At 30.1% G+C, this 15,444-nt stretch overlaps 2 protein-coding genes and 1 long non-coding RNA gene across 3 annotated transcripts; all 3 read left to right on the forward strand.

Moving 5' to 3' along the window:
• Nucleotides 1-353: 353 nt before the first annotated feature.
• On the forward strand, nucleotides 354-4,178 carry LOC122630281 (dynein axonemal intermediate chain 3-like). The gene is made up of 2 exons (XM_043814627.1): nucleotides 354-3,893; nucleotides 4,068-4,178. The coding sequence occupies exon 1, from the start codon at nucleotides 1,005-1,007 to the stop codon at nucleotides 3,873-3,875; it is 2,871 nt and encodes a 956-aa protein (XP_043670562.1). The 5' UTR covers nucleotides 354-1,004; the 3' UTR covers nucleotides 3,876-3,893; nucleotides 4,068-4,178.
• A 1,906-nt stretch (nucleotides 4,179-6,084) lies between these two features.
• On the forward strand, nucleotides 6,085-7,518 carry LOC122630424. The gene is made up of 2 exons (XR_006327482.1): nucleotides 6,085-6,317; nucleotides 7,101-7,518. It is a non-coding gene; the product is annotated as an uncharacterized LOC122630424 (long non-coding RNA).
• A 62-nt stretch (nucleotides 7,519-7,580) lies between these two features.
• LOC122630408 lies at nucleotides 7,581-10,419 on the forward strand. Its single transcript, XM_043814879.1, has 5 exons — nucleotides 7,581-7,768; nucleotides 9,004-9,138; nucleotides 9,226-9,405; nucleotides 9,494-9,607; nucleotides 9,706-10,419. The coding sequence occupies exons 2-5, from the start codon at nucleotides 9,025-9,027 to the stop codon at nucleotides 9,778-9,780; spliced, it is 483 nt and encodes a 160-aa protein (XP_043670814.1). The 5' UTR covers nucleotides 7,581-7,768; nucleotides 9,004-9,024; the 3' UTR covers nucleotides 9,781-10,419.
• The last annotated feature ends 5,025 nt before the right edge of the window (nucleotides 10,420-15,444 follow it).

The raw sequence follows: 15,444 nt of genomic DNA on the forward strand, positions 1-15,444 counted from the left end.
ATCACTAGTAAGAATCGTATCTCCATATATATAAAATATATATATATATATATATAATACGAACATAAAGTTTTGATCATGTAAAATATCAATTTCAAATACTACTAGTTTTAGGGATTACATGATAATTTGATGGTATTCGTTTGATGTGCTTGAAAAAATAAAAAAAATCAATTGATTGTATCTTTTTGATGATTGTCTAAGATTAACAAGGATGTAATTACCTAGTTAATATAACATACAATTTTATAATCATTAAATTGTATTTCATGTATTTTAATAAATATATACGTACATACATACGTATATATATATATATATATATATATATATATATATATATATATATATATATATATATATATATATGAATAGATAGAGATAGAATTCTAGACTGGGTGTTTATCAGGGTCGACGACGTTTTCAAGCGGTGAAAGTGAAATTCTTCCTTTGGTCTACAGTTTCAACGTTTCGATCCTTCGTGCTTTCGTACCCGTTCACTGTTCCACGTTCCTATCTTAGCTATATACGTGTAAATATGACAAATCACTTATCTTTCAATCTTCAATAATTTTATTTTAATAAATCGTCGAGAATATTTAAAAAATACAACTTATGTTTTCATCTTAATGAATTGAATATTTTTTCATTTTTATTTAAAATGATTTATTCATTATTCATCGATACTCTATAAGGATGTTTATACTTGAACACCTGGTACATTCCACGAATAAAATAAAGAATTCGTTTTGAACAAGTCTCCAAATTAAAAAATCTATTTAATTCGTTTACTTCTTAATTATTAATTTTTATTAAAAAACAAGAATTTTTTAAAAGAAGCGTACGAAATTTGATATGTTTGAGTTTCATAATAGTAGAACGTTATACTCTGTAGAGAATAAATTTAAACGATGTTTGATCGATAGTCACACAGAAAGCAACTGAGAAACAGTTGTTGGTTTGTTTGGTCTTACCAGTAGCACGTAGTCGCATAAACGAAAACGATGTTAAGAAAACGGGTTAAGTATCCGACTGGGTGGACGTTGCTCGACGAAAATATCAAAGATGTGGAACGCGTGTGTCTCGATCCCGAAACTCAAAGAAAACTGTGCTGTACGGTCGGCGAATATGTTTTTTTGGAATACCCATGGGTATACGTTCCTCGAGACGACGTACTGAAGCTTTCCAATGAAATAGGATCTTGTTTGGAAGCTTACAAAGAACAAATTTCTGCTTACAATGGTACATGTTTTTTATTTGGTTACAATTCGATTGAACTCAGTTCTGATAAATTTGTGATCTGTCTTACGGAAGAGGCAAGAGATGCTATTTTTCAAAGAAATAAAAACATTTCGAAAGCTATTCTAAATAATATTCGTGAACAGAGAGAAAAGATTCCAAAATTTTGGAAATCGTTAGGTAGCGAGGATGACCTGGAAAGTTCAGCTAAAAACACAAGAGAATTGTACGAGATAGAGATCAATCTTCCAACGACTTTGTTAGGCTTAGATCGTCAACTTTCTGATAGGGATTCTGGAGGATGCAGAGACAGTTACATCGATTTGATACCTGATATCAATGAAACGTTCGATAACGTCGATAAGCTTTTAGTTTCTCGTGTGACTCAGACACATTTTCTACCTCGAGATAACTATGTTCAAACGCAACCCAGAAATCCTAAAAATGCTTGTACTCAGTATGTATACGAGGACATTTTAAAGGATAAATTACTCGATCTAAAAGATTTTGAAAACGTTGAGAAATCTTGCGACGAGACTGAACAAAGTACCGATAGTAAAGAGGAATTAGAAGAAAGGAAGGAGAAAGAGATTGAAACAGAAATTAGCAGAGAAAAGGAACCCATTGAAGTATTTTTGGAAGAACATTCGCAACGAATGATCGACGAGATCAAATACAACGCTGTTGTAAACGTTTATGTAGATGATATCAAAAGTTTGCGTAAAGATGAACCAAAAATCATCAAATCCATCGAAATACCAATTCGTGGCGAATATCAATTTTTTATAGATTTCAAGGTCATTAAGGGTAACAATATATCCGACATTTCTTGGCATCCGAAGATAATGGATTTTGTAGTTGTTTCTTATATTGGATCATCTAACATAATTCATACTTCGAATTCCAATCCAGGTGCGTTACTTTGGTCATTGTCCGATGCTCTTAGACCACAATCGTATTTACGATCCAACGAGAATGTTCATTGCATTTCCTTCTGTCCTTCACGAGAAAACATAGTTATTGCAGGTTGTGAAAGTGGTCAGCTAGTTGTTTGGAATATACCACCTGAAATAATAAACTCTGGTAGTACTATGAGTAATAATAGCAAATCCAAAGTATTACTTGATCAACAAGATATACCTATTGTAAACGTGACAGCAACATCGAAAAAAGATTCTTCTCATCGGTTGCCAATTCGAAAAATCAGATGGATACCGGCCAGATTTCAAATAAAGCCAAATGGAAAATTGATGAGATCTATAGATGACGTTAGCAGTTGTCAATTTATGACAATTTCGGTGGGTGGTATCATCGTCATTTGGACCCTTGATTTATCTTTGAGTTCGTCCAACGATTTCTTCAAAGTAACATACCGATTGTCCGTACCAATACCTAACAATTCTCGAAATTTTACGCTTCTCTGCGTCTCCATTTCATCGGAAAGCTTACAGGAAGAGTGTAACAATGCTCATCGAAAGGTCAACGAGTCCGATAGGAAGGAAGAAGAGTATACTAGGAGATTATGGTTAGGTACCGGGGAAGGGGAATTGGTGCGTTGCACCTGGAAAGACCAGATGTTCGATGTCGAGCCGTCAAGCTCTGAGGAGTGTAACTTCCTCGATCGTTCCTTTGCTCACGATGGTCCCGTTATTGAAATCGTTCGATGTCATCGTCTGTTGGACGTTATTCTAACGATGGGTGGACACGTCTTTGCTATATGGAATGAAAATTATTTGGAATCACCGATCTTCTGGAGAAAATCCAAGGTTATTTATACTGCTTGTTGTTGGAGCTCTCAACCTGGTGTTTTTTTAATGGGTAGATACGATGGTGAATTAGAAATGTGGGATATCAAAGGAAAAACTGGAGAACCTGTTTTTATCAGGAATATTTCGGACGGACCATTAACCGTATTATCTTTTTGGAAGGAAACAAAGGAATCACCTGGCCTGATTGGTATCGGTGATCATAGAGGTATCTTTCGTGTGTTTAAAGAACCAGCTAAGTATTTAGACGATGATGAAAGAATGGATTGGTTCGAGGAATACGTGTCGAGAGAAGTTAAAAGAAAGAAGCTCTTCTCAAGTTGGCAAAGCGAGTTTCTTAGGAACGATCCGACTGTGATAGCGAGAAGATCGGAGAAAGAGGATCAGGAACGAAAGAGAAAATTAAAGGAAGCTAAGGAAAATCTTCAAAGAGAACACGAACGAAGATTAAAATTAAAAGCCGAAAAAAAGGCACGGGACGCACCAAAATCGAAAGAAACCATTTGGAAATTGAAGGAACAAAAACGAATGAGAAGTGTTCTCTTGAATAAAAAAGGTTTTGTTCCTGAAGAATTGGAAAGACGAAAATTGCCGTTGGTTCGTTTACAAGAAGAAAAACGTTTGAAATCGCAGAAGATTGAAAAGGAAGTTAATCTTCGTAACAAATTTTACGAAGATATCGTAGCCCGTCAAATTCCTGAATTAACAAATTCTTTTCAACAACCAAAACCAACAACCAAAATCCTTGACGAAAAAGTAAATGAAGTAGAAGAAGAACTCGAAACGAATATCGAAAAATATATGCAACAGTATTGCAATATCAGAGACGAAGTTCGAAAAATATTAGCTGAAAAACTTGAACAAATTTAATTAAATAAAAACGAATTGGTAAAAATGCTAATATTAACGAAAGCTTTTTAATGATTTACCTTCATTTAGTTTATTTATTTATTTAAAAAATTTTTCAATAATTAAATGAGATTATTTTATTTAAAAATTATTCATAATTCGGTATAAAGATATAACATTTCTAAATCATCTAACAAAGTATTATATTTTCAGGGTCTTGGAATAATATGTATGGCATGTGTTTCGCCGGCATTGGTGGGTGCATCCCATTGGTTCCTATTCGTTGCAACAACATCTTTTATTGCCACACTTTTATGGTGTTTTGTTTATCTTCTCTCGATACGAGAAGCACTTAAGATTCCCATCAATTGGATATTAACGGTAAGCATTATCAAATGTTAAGAAATAAAAGATTTCTATTGAAAACTTTAATGATTCGGTTTCTTTTGATATTACAAAAACATTTTTTTTGTTTTTATATATTCTAAAATATATTAATTTTCTAGGAGCTGTTAAATACCTCGGTGGAAGCGGTACTTTACATGATCGCTTTTATCGCTCAGCTTTCCCTTTGGAGTTCGGTATCTGGTGCTCCAAGTATTGCTTCGAATATTGCTGGTGGTGTATGTATATATAAACATATAAATATATATATATGTATATGTATATGTATATGTATTAAATACACAGGATGATAGTCATTATACTTTTTCTACATAAACAAGTTTTGTTATACGATATATAATATTATTGAAATATATTTTATAATAGAATACAAATTCAATGCATTTCAATGTAATAATTTGTAAGTTGCACAATACTCAAAGTTTTTTCGTAGCTCGAAACACTCTCTCTTGAGAGATACATAAACTGACGTAATTGCAGCAGCAGCTATTATTATTCGTTGTTTTAATTGATGTATGCTGTTAAACCTCACCTTATACTTTTAAACTTGAATACGTTTTAAGACTTGATAAATCCCTAGATAAAAAAGTCTAGGAGAGTCAGGTCTGATGAGCATGAATCTCAAATGAGACAAGGTTAATTCATTAACGAGAAAAAAAAATACTTCGTTCAAATAATCCCGAACAATTATGAAAAAATGGGATGATGTTCTATTCTGTTGGAAAACAACAATATCCATAATCCCATTCTAATTGTTACTCCAAAAATTATTGCAACATGGGTGCTTAAACTTGCAAATTTCGTCAGATTGAAATGTATAGAGTTTGTGCCCTATTATAAGAAACATTTCAATAATATTGTATATTGTATAATAAAGCTTGCTTATGTAGAAAATGTATAAAGACTTTATAATCATCCTGTATTTATAATATTATCGATATTAAAACGACTAAAGTCATTAATACCAGAACTACCAAATTTAGATATTACATTTCTTCTTTTACAATTATCAAAAACAATCATTACAAAATTAAATTAATTAAAATTAATAACAAATAAAATTTTTCTTTTAAGTATCCGTTTGATAGATGCGATAAAAATATGTTGGTAGTTCTAATGTTTTAATGTTTTTATGAACGTGTCAAAAACATTGTTTAAATATTGTTTGTATTGATTTTTTTTTTCAGGTATTCGGTATTCTAAATACTCTGGCATATGCCGCGGGTGCTTATTTCCTTTATATAGAATGGAAAAGCAGTAATACGCAATGAGAAGGAAGAACAATATTCAAAGAAGACAAGCCAGGTACCTGAAGAGCATGTACAGCGACAGTGCTATACTATAAAGTCGGGCTCGTAAATTTCTAAACGTTCGTCCAAAAACGGAAAAAAAAGAAGCACTGCACTGTCCAGGATCGTTCGTACTCAGCAGGAATCTACAGCTGAGAAGAAGGAAAGGGTCAAAACTAGTCCTGTAAGACCCACTCGTCTCTCCACCGATCGTTTGTGTAGCTTAAAAGAAAGACTTTTCTATCTATACACGTGCCTTTTAAAAGATTGAAAAAGAAAAGAAAAAAAGAAAAAAGAAAAAAGAAAAAAAAAAACACATTATTGCTTTTCCTTTTGCACCTGCGATCGTCGAGGGATCCCTTTTTCAACCGTCCAGTGTTCGATACCGAATATATTAATATCAAACGTGACTACAATTTAATATATATGGATTATATTATCTCCAACAACATTAATAATAACAAAAATAATAATAATAGTAATAATAATCATAATAATAATAACAATAATAATAATAATCAATAATAATAATAATAATAATAATTATAATTATAATTATAATAATAATAATAATATTAACAAGCTACATGAATTATAAAATCATAATCATGTTTTTGAGAAAAATCTGCTTATATTTTAACGTTCAATGAAATTTTTCTGATTTCATACTTAAGGATTAGACGATCAATTTTGATATTTATCGATCATTATAATAATTCAACTTCGACGATCAGAGGTCCGAGAAACTGCGTATCACCTTACAAAAAAGGTGATGATGGTATATTTTTTTTTACAATCGCTTAAATGCTATTACTATCTTGTATAAGAATTACACATCGATTATTTGCAGTGTTGTCGTAGACGAAATCCATATTGGATAGATCGTCAACAGGAATGGTTTATATGTTAAAACTGGAAGAACAATATGGTCACGTTTTTTATACAAAACATTTTTCTTCTCTCTCTCTCTCTCTCTCTCTCTCTCTCTCTCTTTATATTTCTACTGTAATATTTCTTGTTCATCGATATTATACAAAACGCGAAAAACATCATTTTCCAGTTGTAGCATTTTTCACTATTTATATATATATATATATATTATAGTATATGCATACAAACGCACACATATACACATTTATATACACATACTTACATATATATATATATATATATATATATATATATGTATAGAAAATTATATAGATATATATGTATAGATAACGGTATGTTTTCGTGCACAGAACAAATTTATTATAGTTACTCTTATTCTTTTCTTTTCATTCGTAATTAATGAATATCTTGCATTCATTAAACAAGTCACTCAAGCTTCTTTTCTTTTTTTTTTTTCTATTTTTACGATCGATTTTAAGATATCCTTGGGAAAATCTAATCAAATGTCGATAATTAAATGTCTACGTAACAAGAATTATGCATACCAATGTCAAATAATAATATTATCGATATTTGTTAATATCTCCCATGTTATATATTAAAAATACTATATATTTGTTTGAATAGATTAATATATCGTTTTTTTGTTTTTCTTTTACAGTTAATACAAATTCAAACGAAGTATGTATGTACATTGTATGTGAAACATATAAATGGTGGTTTAATATTACATTACATATATAATATTTTCTTACTGATAAAAGAGACGAGAGGACAGAATTATTCGACAAGTTTAGTTACTCGGTCCCACATCCACTTTTCTTTCCCTTCGATTTCGTTTATATTCATCGATCTAAAAGGAAAGAATCAAAGGACCATCGAACGATGTATTTACATATCAAGAAATGATATTTTCTCTCCTTATTATTATTATTTGTTAAATTTCGAAGAATAACATTTAGTGTATGTCATATTCAAACATTTAGTATATATCAATTCCTTTCTTAATTTTGAAATTTTATTTATTTTTTAAATGAATGGTTGATAAATAAAATAATGCAGAAATACATAAAGAAAACAAAAAGAATGTGTTGAATTAATTTTGTATATATCGTCAATTCGTTTTTGTATTTCTGTTAAGACGAAAGTTTGAGAACCTCTGGGAACTCTTCGACCGTCTACGTATACACACCTTTGTTGTATAAATGTGTGTGAGTGTATGATATCATGTATGACGTCATCCTATGGATCAGTTCGTGGTACAGCTTGAGAAGACGTACGCACTTCAGTCATTCGCAGACGGTCATCTTGCGATCATCTACCTTTGAGGTTAGTCCAATTGTCATATTTTTTCCGACTTTTATTTATTTTTTTATTGATTTGTCTCGTTCTTTTTTGACTGTTTCACGAGTAATAAAAAACGAGCGTGCTTCTCTTTGCGTGTATATATGTGTGTATATGTATTATTAAAAAAAGTTTCATTTTTATCGACGTGAATATATACATCCGTTTACTGATTATAACTTCTTTTCACAAATATCATAAAAATTTTATTATTTATTTATTTATTTTTTTTTCCAATGTCAAGTGAGATTGAATGGGAGCGATAAATTATTTCGCGAAAAAATAATATAATGAATTCACGATTCGTTCAACTTGCCACTTTCTTCGATGCTGACTATTTAAAAATAACCACTGACGGCAAACCTAACGTGTTTTAATACTTACACACGCCCATGCGGATGTCGCTCAATCTTCTTAAGAAATTTTATATTTTTGACGCTTAACGAGATTATACGAAGTTCGATACGAAGTTGATCCCGCCAACTATAGAGATAATCGAGTGGGATCGAAGAAACGTTCGTATTTTCCGCGAAACCAATGCGTCATAATTGCTAAACGATTATCCATGTTTAGAAAATGTTACGAGGTATTATTCTGATAAGAGATATGGAACATTATTTGCAGTAGATTTTATTAGAGTTTTTAGAAAACTGATTTCCAAACTGATATAAAAAAAAAGAAAAACCGATAACAATATCGATCTGAAGGTGAAACAAATTGTTTAAATATTATTAAGATATTCTAACGATATCTTATTTACTTATTTCTTTATTTACTTTAACGAACGGTTTCGTTTATTTAAATTAGATAAATTTATACTTTATAATAATCATAGTTGTAATAGTGTATTCTATGTAGTTACGTTAAACTATTCCTAAAAAAAAACGAATTACATTTAATACGTTTAATTTTAGTTTAAGTTTTTCAAGTTATTGAAAGTATACAATAGTATGTCTGTCTCTACATAAAAGTATATATAATATGTATAAATTCTGTGTGTGTATATATACACAGGGAGATGTTGATAACCTTGAAGAATCCATGACCGAAATACGTTTGGTGAATATAAAAGGCATTGTTTCCCTTGTACTTACTCATCCTTGACATTCGTTATTTAAATGATATAAAAACTTTCTCGTAAAAACGATGATGACGTTTTAATCGTTATTTATTTATATTATTGATAATTATTACGCATATTTTCTCCTTTTATTTTCAAGGTCTCATCATAATAAACAATCATGTCTCATTCCGTAATAATTAGAACGCAAACTGTGACGACCAACTCGACTGCGATTGTTATTAATACAGGATATATAAAAACATGGAGTGGAATTTTAAAATTTTTACAACTCGTATGGATTGAATTCTTCTTTCTTTTAAATAATTAAAAATTATATTCTGTGTTAAAGAACATGTTGTTAATTTCCGTCCTTTCTTAGGCTTTGGGAATCGTATGCGTAGGCATTGCCGGCGATCAATTTAGACCAGGATATTATCGTACAATCACGGATGTATTCTTCCTTTTAATAGTAACAACGTTTATGATAGGAACATTTATTTTGTTGCTAAGCTGTTTGGCTTCTCTTTCTACCGCATCTATAATATCAAAAACGATATATGTGAGTATTTAAACGGTAAAAAGAAAAATATCTATGTATTCACCTGTGAAGCTGAAAATAAAAAAAAGAAAATTTACTTATTTTTCAGGAATTATTTTATCATGCAATAGCATTTGGACTTGTCCTTTCTGCAGCTCTGACATTACTGATACAAGTACATAAAAATAATTCCAGAGAATACGAATTGTTGTTAGGTGCTTCTGTAAGTGGAATCGAATGTTTCTTTTTTTTTTTTTTTTGTTTTTCTTTCTTTTCTTTTTTACGGAAGAAACGTTTATATTCGAAGCATTTCTTTTTCAGATTTGCGGACTCGTAAATTCAGCCCTGTATTTGCTTAGTACAATAATAGCACTTCGTACATACAGGGGTATTTAAGTGCTATTGAACTAATGGCTCCAGTTATGAACAAACGATGGAAACTAACTTTCTTATATTTATAATGCTTCAAATCAATTTAATTGGAATATATATTTATATATATATATATATATATAAACGATTCGACTGCCAAATATTTTTTAAATAGTACTCGTTTGGCAGTTTAAATTTGTGCAAGTGACATTAGAATTAACGTGGTATTTATTTATTATTTTTTGGTAATGTGTAACGCATAAATATTTATAATATCTTTGTAGAAATCTTGTTCATACCGTGGTATCTATTTAAAGTGAGTCATTTAATATTTTTCTATTAAAATATTTTATTATATACCTATATAACACACACATACACACGTTTATATATATTCTTAAAATATAATATATTTACAAAGATTACTTTCCATAAAGAATTTTGAATGACTCACTCGATACAATTGTTGGATCTCATTCATTATTTTGTAATTTTTATCACGTACAGTTATCAACCATACTATCTACAAATATAATTATAAGGATTAATATACGCTTAAATTGATGTGATCGATTTCATCGATGTCATTTAAAGTTAATAAGTATGTGTATCTTGACTTGTGTGAATGAAATTATTTAATATAATATAATATATAACATCGAATTATTATTTATTCATATTTATATATTTGTCATTATATTTGTTTCATATAACAGGTAAGAATTCTATTAATTTCTTTTTCAGTTATATATTATAGAATTGTTACACGAAACTACTTTTGTGTAGGATTTTGATAAATAATTTTATTTTTATGTAAAACAATTTAGCATATTGTCATTCTTTACACAGAAATAGACTGAAGAATATAACAGTTTGTTAAAGTTTATAAAAAGATGCGAGAGAAAAAAGAAATGAGAATATTTCATTGTTTAAATTATAGAGATTTTTTATTCTTTTTTTATTGAATTAGTCAAAAGATAAAAAATATTTTATATTGCCTTCGTATTTTTCTATAATAGTTATATGTATTGTTCAAATTACAATATACAATATTATTTTGTTCAATCTGAATAATAACTGATATAATAGCGAGGTTATACTTAAATAAAACAATAATCGTTACAAAGTTATGTTCGTTTAAAAAAGAATTAAATTTAAGCAATTTCGTATTGTTATAAAATTGAATTGTTAGTATCGATAATGAAGTTGCAGTAAAATATATATATATCTACAGAGTCAAGAGTCATGGATAAAAATGTTTGGAAGCAATACGGAGAAGGTTAAATTTATCAGATATCCACTCAATCGGTAATATAAAATAAACTATTTACCGGCCTTAATAAAATATAAGATCAATATTTTTACAAAAGAATAAATAATCTTTTTTAAAAAAATGTAAAAAATTATTAAAAACGTTTTACAAAAAGATACTTTTAAAAATGCTTGTTTGACAGCAAATAATAGTTTGATTTACCAATCGAACAATTACATCGATAATAGTAGGAATCTATTTTTCGGACCAAAATATCTATAAGTAATAATAGATACTTATTATACCGATCGAGCGACGATTTTGTATTAGTAGATCCCTGTTTTATTGACATAACAAAAATCAATAATAGTGTCTCCTGTTTTTTCGATTGATATAGTAGATTCCTGTTTTGCTGATCAAGTAGAAGTTTTATTTAATCGTAAGAAAATGATAGAACAAGTAATTAACAAGTGCTTAATGTTTGCATTTTATTTTTCTATTTTAATTTTGTTTAATTTCTTTTTTGTCGTGCATTATTAAACTGATAAATAAGGTTTCATTTCTTTACATGATTAATGGATTGAAAAGGATTCATCAAATTAACAGGTAATGTGTATTACAACTATAATAGGTTATTCTTAAATATATTTTTTATAAAATGCTATCGTTATTAACGAACATGGACAAGATTTATTTTTTGAGCCTGTTTTCTTTTTTAATACAATTAATATTTTTTATAACAATTTATTATTTCAAAACCTAATGTTCGTTGAAAATTCACTGAAATTTTAAAATGAGGTTAATGCATTCTCAACGACGATTTTTCGGATAATATTTTATAAATCAGAAAGCTCAAAAAATCTTAAACAAACCTCCGATTCGTTACGAACGCGAAGAAATTGATGTTATCCAGTCAGTTTTATTTTCTATTGTCTTTCCTTTATTACGATTAAAAATTTCAATGAAATCTAAATCAATGAAAATACACGTCTGATAATTTCTGCAATTGTTATTGACTTTATCATCGTTATTATTATCTCAATTTTATTATTATTATTATTATTATTATATTATATTATATTATTATCATTATAAATAAATAATAAATAAGAAATACAATAACAAAAGGGATGACGATGCGCAATGGGGATGCACCATTTCATCTTCAAAATTTAAATGTCAAAAATTTTCGATATATTTAATATTTATAAATATCATTTCGCATAAGATATTTCTATAAACGAACGGATACGATAAAATTATATCGGTAAATAATTTGTTAATTAATTTATTATTTTTAAAAAAGGCGATTTATAGAAATCTAAACTCGTAAATGATGAATCACGTTCGTAATCCACGATCTTATGCATTTCGATAAGATCCTCAAGTGGTCCGGATTCGTATATAAGGGTATATCAAACATATTGAATGCTTGAAAATGCGGGACATGTTATTTCGCATTCAGAGGGAACGTGGAGGCTTATAAAAATATCAATGGAAAAAGCGTGTAACGAATTGCACGCACGTAGTTGAAGAGGTATATCGTATTGGATGCGTTTACACGAAAATCCGAAAGAGAATACGTTCGATCTCTTTTTCTCTTTATTTCTCCATTTCTCTCTCTCTCTCTCTCTCTCTCTCTCTCTCTCTCTTCCTCTCTCTCTCTTGTCCCACAGCTTTTTTTTCGATGAATTCAACGCATATTTCGAGAAGGAAAAAGATAAAAAAACATTCGTGATTCCGAAACACCACGAAATCGGTGGAACATTTCTCTCGATTCCGCACGCAAACGATTCTAATCCCTCGTTATATGAAATACATTATATTTTCCTCTCAGCTTTTTTTCATTTCTTTTTGCTCTCATTTTTTTTTCTTTTTTCCTTTTTCTTTTTTTTTTTTCTTCTTTTATTCTCACTCGATATACGAAACGCGCCGATAAAAATTGGATTTATTTCGATTATTCGCGATACTCCTCTTTCCCCACCCCTATATCTTTTTCCTTCCATTCACCCTCTCCTTTCTTCTTCTCCTCTTCTTCATTTCGTTTTCGAACTGCCAAACGGAATTCGAAAGTTAGATTCGAATAAACTTTATACTTACGTGTTTGTCGGCGGGCCGCATGCATTACGTTTCATGTACCTGACCTGCGTTCCTATCGAAGTGAAGAGAGAGAGAGAGAGAGAGAGAGAGAACCCGAACCCTACGTAAATATCTAGCGCAATGGATCGATGTGCGAACCCATTAAAGCGTTCTTGGTATTGTTCTCGTTATGACGCACTACCACCATCATCGAGGATGCTTTTATTATTCGGAGATTCGCAAAAAGTGATAATTTACTCGACCTATCTCACTGGCTGCGGCTCATCGAAGGGACCTGTCCGACAATGATGGCTTTAATTTTCTGCAATAACATCATTTCCACGCTCTTTTATTATTAATAATTTTCGGTAATTCGCAGTTATAGTCGAGTATCCGAGAGAATTTCATTTTTAATGCGCCGAATTTTATATATTGCTTCGGTTCGAAAAAGAGGATTTTCGTTCTATACAAATAGACTAAAAATAATATGAAACGATAATGAAATGATAAAAAAGAATAAAAAGAGAAAAATCTATACTTATAAATTAACTTTATATATATATATATATATATATATATATATATATATATATATATATATATCTTGAAACGATTTCGTATATTCAAAAGTATTTGTTGTTACTTTTAATATTTGCAAGATTTTCGATATCAGCGTTTTATTTTATTTTTAATCATTGATTTCTCAAATCTTTTACCTTACTGTATTTTCGTTTCTTTCTCTGTCTTTCTCTTTCTTTCCATCTCTGTTTCTGTCTCTTTCTTTTTATTTAATCTTTTACCGTAAAGCCCCAACTTCGTTATATTTTTCGTCGTGGTTATCTCGAGGTACGAGGGACGTTGGTAAACTTTTCTATTTTGTTAGCGATACCCTTCGTGGTTGAAAGAAAAAGGGGGAAGGGAGCGGTAAAAATGTGAAAATGAAATATCGGATTTTCGTCTAGTCCAGCAAGCAGCAGCATAAAGCCTCGTCTCGGACATTTCCAAGTGTAAATCGACGTTTTTCCAGGACGTTTCGTTCGCTTTTTCCAATTCGTTCGATCTCTCGCCTATTTTTCGATTCGGAGATTATTCTTTTTCTCTATTGGCACGGCTCAATGTAGCTGGTGTACTCCCGAAACATCAAATTATCGATACGAAATGAAAAGAAAACAGCATTCGAGTAACGATAGCGCGAGCTTACGCATACTCTGCTTATTCTAGTCTGATTCAAATTCATGCAAATTTACCTGCCTGTATTAATGCCTGTTCTCCATCCGGCCGTATCGTTCGATCGCTATACCATCCACGTTATAACGCGTTGATACGCGTATTAAAATCATTTTTGATCCGGCACATTACCAGTATGTATCGCCAATAATCACAATCATAACTCTGCCGATTGGTCACTCTGCGTTTATTGCAAATAAATCGCTTATCAATGCGAATAAGTACTGGTGAACACGTGTTCAACGTCGCTAAGTAATATATAACATTTAAATAGGAACTATTTGAATTTTATACTTTCGTTAAATAAAATAATTCCTTCTACGATGATACTTTTTAGTAGAAGAAGAGTTATAACTTTTACGAACTTATAATCGTTTTATTATTAACGCATTTATATCTCTTCGTTGACAAAACAGATTATTTATTAGTTAAATATATACACCGTAAATGTTTCACTTTATTTATAATTCGCACGATACTATCTTTTAATATGAATAGTTCAAAGTTCTCAAAACTTTGCCTTTTTAAATTCTTCTTAATTAATTTCATTAAATTACTTCTTTTAAATGTAATCTAATTATTTCTTAAGTTCGTCTCGTACATTGCCAAATAATGCAAATTTTCCTATTTACCATCGGTCAAATTGTATAAAAAAACTGCATTCGTAAATTCTTTCTCTTAATATATTTTTAAAAAATTATTCAAAAATCATTGCTATATATATTTTTAACGTTAAGAGATGCTCGAAAGGAAGCTCTGCTCTAAAAAGAAAAATAAATTTTTTCCAACGACAGAGGAATCAAGAACTGCAGATTGAATTCTCTTGTTTCGCGAGAGTTCTTCACGGATCCATCGTTTTACAGAGAACCGCTTTATGCGTACACGTACACACGAACTTTCCTCTCTCTCTCTCTCTCTCTCTCTCTCCCCCTCTCTCTCCATATATATGTATATATATTCGCATCGTCAGAAATGCATCAGAAAAATATACCTACAAAATTTTTATCAAATTTTTCAGGAGAATATATTTTTTTTGAATTCCGTACGTGAGATCGACAAATCTTGTTCCCTCTTTGATCATCGTTGTCTCACATATTTCAATTCAAAACCATCGCTCGTGCATGCTCCTT

Source organism: Vespula pensylvanica, chromosome 1 (genome assembly GCF_014466175.1).
Source record: "Vespula pensylvanica isolate Volc-1 chromosome 1, ASM1446617v1, whole genome shotgun sequence".
NCBI lineage: Eukaryota > Metazoa > Arthropoda > Insecta > Hymenoptera > Vespidae > Vespula > Vespula pensylvanica.

Bases quoted from the DNA above. Each gene is read 5' to 3' on its own strand.
- LOC122630408 (XM_043814879.1), top strand. From the start codon at position 9,025: ATGTCTCATTCCGTAATAATTAGAACGCAAACTGTGACGACCAACTCG. The intron at 9,139-9,225 runs GTATGGATTGAA...GTCCTTTCTTAG, and splicing joins TTTTAAAATTTTTACAACTC to GCTTTGGGAATCGTATGCGT. The intron at 9,608-9,705 runs GTAAGTGGAATC...TTTCTTTTTCAG, and splicing joins AATTGTTGTTAGGTGCTTCT to ATTTGCGGACTCGTAAATTC.
- LOC122630281 (XM_043814627.1), top strand. From the start codon at position 1,005: ATGTTAAGAAAACGGGTTAAGTATCCGACTGGGTGGACGTTGCTCGAC.